This window comes from Durio zibethinus, chromosome 21 (genome assembly GCF_047325235.1).
Source record: "Durio zibethinus cultivar Kanyao isolate XHJ-2024 chromosome 21, ASM4732523v1, whole genome shotgun sequence".
Classification (NCBI taxonomy): Eukaryota; Viridiplantae; Streptophyta; class Magnoliopsida; order Malvales; family Malvaceae; genus Durio; species Durio zibethinus.
The window spans coordinates 18,616,159-18,622,053 of NC_143182.1; the positions used below are offsets into that span (position 1 = coordinate 18,616,159).

The following is a 5,895-nucleotide window of genomic DNA, read 5'->3' on the forward strand; positions in this document are numbered from 1 at the left end:
TTTCTTAATCAAACTCAAAGTCCAATTAACAGCTCGGGGTTAAAAAATCAATTTTAAGGTGAACATTTAAATTAATCCGAGTTAAAATGCAACTCGATCAAAACATTGAACCGTAAAGCTCCCGAAAACAAGTTAACCTCTGCAGTTTGTCTCGAAGTCTTATTTAATTAAAACAGGATTTTATTGAGTTGAATTGATGAATTTTGATTGAAATATATCAGAATAAAATTAAGAGTTTGCACTTGTAATTTTTTTTTATTTAAAAAAACTACAGACGTACTTTATCCATTAGATAACTGTCATTTTATTATTATATTAATAATAGATAATGCCTGGATATTGCTATTATAAGTAAATCGTATCGATTCTTATCTTGAATGGTTAGTTCCTTATTATACTCTCGATGGATGTTAATTTTCCAAAAAAAAATATACATATATTGAAGAAAGTTTTCGAAGAATTAATCCATATGTTTTGAAACAGGTTATGCAATTTAATTTAAAAATAAATAAATAGTTCAAAGTGATTCGACGCTCACAATGATGAGAGACATAAAATAATATTGAATACTTTTGAACGCAGAAATTTTTTCATATTTATCCATGTAATTACAGATTTGTGAAAAAAAAAAACTTTGAAATAAATGTATGGAAGATTTACATGGATTAATTCTAATGCTTAATCCAATATTAGCTGCTACTATTGATTGGCTAAACGAATTTCTCCCTCTTCTTGTGGAATAAAACTCACTCGCTTCTGCAAATATGAAAACATAAAGTATTAGTAACATTTTATTTTAGCTTTCTTTATTCTGTTATGAAGGATATTAATAGTAATTTTTAGTTGACCCAATATAAACAACTTTGAACATCACATATTGTATTGAGAGTAAAATTTGAACATGAGAAATGGAGAATAAAATTAACAAAATAGAAAATCAATTTAGAATAGATCAAAAATAAAAATAAAAATAAATTGAAAAGTTCAAATTTTGTAGGCTGTCAAGCGTTTCGGCCTTTTTAATGCAGCAAATTCTCTGTTTTGTTTTGGGGTCAAAACGTTGAGAAATCATTGAATAAGTCGAAAGAAAAGGTTCAGAATTTTATCCTTTTCCTTTTTTTTTTTTTCTTTGCAAACCATTTAAATTTGAGTAACCTTTAATATATTGCTATGCACTTAGGCAATAAAAAAAATTCAAGAATCATAAACTAATTGAAGCAATTTCTTCGAATTGGAGACTTACGTTGAGCATAAAAGTTATGATGGAAATTCCAAAAGAAAAGTACAAAGAAAAAGCATGAGCATTTTTTTTCTCTCTTAAAAAAAAAAAAAAGAATTAAAAAAGGCAAAAGAACAAAAGAAAAATAGTAGAAAGGTTCAACTTGACCAATTAAGACTTCGTATATATTTGGTGTGCTAAATTTTGACCTAATAAAAAGGATTGAATAAAATATATTGATTGATTTGGAATGTTACATATAATAATAGATTTAAATGTCAATTTTGAGTTCCTTTTAGTTTGCTTCCTACTAATTGATGCTAAGTCAGGAACTGTATCACAATTTCTTTTATAAAGAAAATTGTAAATTAGAAATAAAAAAATATTTCAATTCTATTAAATGATACTTTTTAAAAATAAATATATAAATCAATTGAACTAAACCATAAATCAATGCGGCCATTGTTTCTTTGATCACTAAAAATAAACCTAGTCTAAGTCTGGAATTCATGACCTTGTCTATGTTTATCTACTATTAAGTAATAACGACTCAAAATATCATCATGAAATTTATAAATAAATAAATAAATAAAAACTCTTTTCGTTTCTCATTTTTTGTTTATGTTATTAATATTGACTAAATATAATGTGAAATTAAAATTTTTGAAAAAGTTTTGAAAAGTTCTAAATTTCATAAACATATAATTTTCAAATTTCATTTCTGAAAATTTAATTCTACATAATGATGAAAAAGAGTTAGCTTTGTTTGGCCTAAAAAGTCAAACATTATGAACAAACAATTATTTTAAAATACTTAGACGCTTAACACATTTAAAAATTGGGGAAAAACCACAAATAAATCAAGACAATTTTGAGGAACTAATAGTGAGCTCATGAGTTAGTGATAGATTTATACTTTATGATAATGGAAAACAATGTTTTTGGTTAATGCTGATACATCAAACAAAAGAAAATGTCAGATTATAGTTTCATTAATTCTTCAATTGTTCCTTGTTGCCTGAAGAATAATATCCTAGATTTAGGTAAAGTGACACCATCTGAATTGGTGAGTAACAAATCAAACATTTGAAACTATTCAAATTTTGCATATCTCTAAACTTGACCAGTCTTCTGGTTAGCTACCAACAAAAAAATTTGCTTGATAAAATGCATTGCACCAAACCATTTAACTTACTTTGAAGAATGATTTTCCTGCATTTAAGACCACTTAAATATATTTTATGTACTCCAAATTAGCAACATGTAGGGCCAAAAAGATCCAACATTGAGAGGTTTAGTTTTTTTTTTTTTTTTAATCATAGTTTGAGGAAAAAAATTATTTTAGACATTAAAATTTAAACTCTAAATTTATTGAATACCTAATAACGATATGAATTAACTGAGCAAAGTAGGTTACCTAATTTTCCTGGATCTTCTTTTGCTTTGAAATTAATTGAATTAAAAATATGGAACAAAAACTTTTGTTCAATTTTTAAAAAAAATCAACATACCACAGGTTTGGCCTTAAAATTTTCTCCAATGCTACCAAGGCCAGGTTTCCATGCTGTTTCCCGATGCATTTGATTACCGGTATCGCCGCCGGCGTTTTCCATATAAAGATTAAGGATCTTCTCTGCCACCTCTACACCATCTCTGCTCTCGTCCACCAACTTGGCCATTTGAGACTTGGGAAGCCTCATTTTCACTGTCATCCTCCTGGAACCTGGACCCACCCCATCGGACTCTAGAATTGATGATGGTCTAACCATGGAAAGGTCAGAAACCGATCTCCTTGACAACATCAATGACTCTAACCTCTCCTTAGCACTCATATGAATTCCTCCAGAACGTACCCTCCTTGGTGCCTTTTCTTCTGGAAACTTTGGCAACTCTACCAGCAAGTAAATTTTCTCAGGCTTCAAGTCCTGTTGGGGCTCCAATGGCTTAGCACGAATTCCGAAATGCTTTACAGCCTCTGAATCCAATAAAACATGCCCTGGATAATCTTTAACTACATCCCAAGCCCGAATTGGAGTCTTTAACTTGAATGTTTCCCCATCAATTTTCATCACCTTTGCCTTCTTTCTTCCACCTATGCTGTTCCCCATTTCCTTCTTGTTAGTACTAAAGAAATTCCTTTTGGTGTTTGTATAGAGTTTATTTTTCAAGGTATGCAATTTATATGTGCTACTTGGGATGGTTTAATTACTATGTGAAGCCACGGTGTGAATTTGGAGAAATTCTATAAAGATTCCTAACTATAATTTCATGAAGACTTTTTTGTGAAATCAAGTGGGAAAACTCAACTCTGTTTAAGACAAACCAATGTCTAAATCATTACCAAGTTTTCTTTTTTTGGTGATTTGGATGTTAAATATGACCACTAAGCTAAGTAGTGGGCCAGTTTCATATTAATGTCACATCATTGCAATGAAAAGTAAGAGGTTGTGGGTCGTAAGAATGGGTTGTTGCGTGGTTGGATGAACTTGGAAATAAGGATAAGAACGAATTGAAAAAAGAATAAAAAAAGGGCTAAAAGGGTAATGTGATTGCGATTTGTTTTTTGTTTAGATAGAAGGCAACAATTTGAGAATAAACAAAGGGTTTGTAGGTATTAATATTTTAATTTTTGACTTTTTGGATATTATTTTTTAAAGTTAATAATATAATTTAATTGAGTTAAAATTTAAATTCAATGCGATTGTAATTTAAATTATATGTATTTACTTTTTTCTTCATATAACGATTTTACCTAGTTGGTGATGTGATTTTTAGTTAATGTTGTGGTTTAGGATCATATAGTGACTTTTAATCGTTTCCTTAGTCTGTTTAATTACACCACTAATGACTATATTGTCATTATCACTTTATAATGTCTCAAAATGAACATCTAAATGATTAAAACTTGATATCCAAATTTATGAGTTTGAATTTTGAGATGAAATTTATGAAATTAAAACGAAAGTGTTAACATGCAACTCAAATTATACATTTATAAAAAGAAGTTTTATGAAAGGAAAATGTGAAAATAAATTAAATTGCTAGAACGATAATTCCTCCTATCCTTATTCTATGGTTTTATATATTAAGAATCTAAAAATATATCTATGAAATTTTTTTTGTAATAAAAGTGAAGATTAAATATGAAATTGTCATATGTTTGTTGCATGATTAATTATGCTATAAAATTATTAATTAAATCTGGAATTCTTTACCCATGAAGTTGTAGGTTAAGGTAATATTCTAATTATTCCTAGAACTCATGATTTTTTGGTACTTTGAGATTGTTACAATTTAAGAGTTCAATTAAATGAGCAGCAAAATTGAGTCTGGCAATATTAAAAATAGTAATGAAAATCAGATTGATCATTGTAATAGTGTAATTAAAATTATTGATAGAATATGAGATTAGATGTAAAAATATAAGTAACAATGAGATAAATTATAATGAAAACGAAAATAACCATTAAAGAAATTGATTAAAAATTATATGTAATAAAAATTTTAAATTATTTAATATTATAAAATTAATAAATAACTGAAAAATTAAATTGCTTTTAAATTAAATAATAGTTTTGTTAATAAATAATTAAATTTTATTTATTATATAATAATAAACTAATTTTATAAATTAATAAAATTACTTTATAATTTTTAAATAAAAATCAAAATAAAATAAAAAAAGGTGTGAAGTTGTTAAGATAAAAGGAGAAAAAAAAAAAATAAAGCAAATTCAGTGGAGGACTAGAACCGCTACCCCCCAGTGATAAATCGGCAAAATGCTCCATAAATATTGTTTGGATTTAAAAGTTGGGAGTGGCACAAATTTGCATAACATCAGAACGTGAGTTTTGATTCAAATGAAGTTTAAATCTCATTATTAAAACTAAGAGTTCAACATTGATTATTAATAAATAAATAAATTATGTATTATGGTTCGTTAGATCATAAAAAAAAAAAAATTATTTTAATTTTTTTAATTTTAGGTAGTAATAAATGAAACAAGTATGAAGCTAATGGGAATCTGTTTTCATGCTGGTAGATATTAATTTGAAAAAGTTTGACAATACAAACAACCGATGCATGAAACTCGATCAAAAACTTTGGAAAAACATGTTTCATATTCCTTTTTCTCAAGACTTTTCACACACTAAAGTAGATGAGTATTGGACCTTTTTGTTCTTGCGATGAGAATTTCTGCCGGTAGATACATTTCAATTGCTGCGTTGCTTACCTTGATAAGAACGATTCTAAAACCAATTTTCATCTTAGAAAAACAAAAGTTTATTTATCATTACTAACTAATTTGCATGTTTGAACAATCAAATGCATGACTGGATTCCTTTCATTTGAATATTTGTGCGGATAGTTTCTAGGAGATTTTGAGCAATTCTTTGAGGACAATTGACCAAACCTAATTTCATGCTAATATTCTTGGCTTCGATTGAAGACTTGAGCAAACCCAGTTTCAAGGAGAATTTAAAGCTCCTTCAAATCGCTGCTAACGGCTTGATTTGACTATTAATCTAGGAGGGAAGCGACCACAACCAAATGCCTGCTACTGATAGTCGAAACAGCCTCGATGTTGCCCACTAATACCAAATCTTGTTTATTGGTGAGACTTTCTCTCTCTCCCTTAAAATCTGAAATAAATGAAGAAATCATTGTACACTTTT

At 28.0% G+C, this 5,895-nt stretch overlaps 1 protein-coding gene across 1 annotated transcript; it reads right to left on the minus strand.

The window, feature by feature from the left end:
- Positions 1–540: 540 nt before the first annotated feature.
- LOC111306291 (uncharacterized protein At1g66480-like) lies at positions 541–3,383 on the minus strand. Its single transcript, XM_022904193.2, has 2 exons — positions 2,731–3,383; positions 541–756 (listed from the first exon to the last, which is right to left on the minus strand). The coding sequence occupies exons 1-2, from the start codon at positions 3,325–3,327 to the stop codon at positions 700–702; spliced, it is 654 nt and encodes a 217-aa protein (XP_022759928.1). The 5' UTR covers positions 3,328–3,383; the 3' UTR covers positions 541–699.
- Positions 3,384–5,895: the final 2,512 nt, after the last annotated feature.

What these genes read in the sequence shown, in the direction of transcription:
- LOC111306291 (XM_022904193.2), bottom strand. Translation starts at nt 3,327, where the DNA reads ATGGGGAACAGCATAGGTGGAAGAAAGAAGGCAAAGGTGATGAAAATT. An exon ending in ATTTTAAGGCCAAACCTGTG is followed by an intron (nt 757 to 2,730) that starts GTATGTTGATTT and finishes TCATATTTGCAG; the next exon opens with AAGCGAGTGAGTTTTATTCC.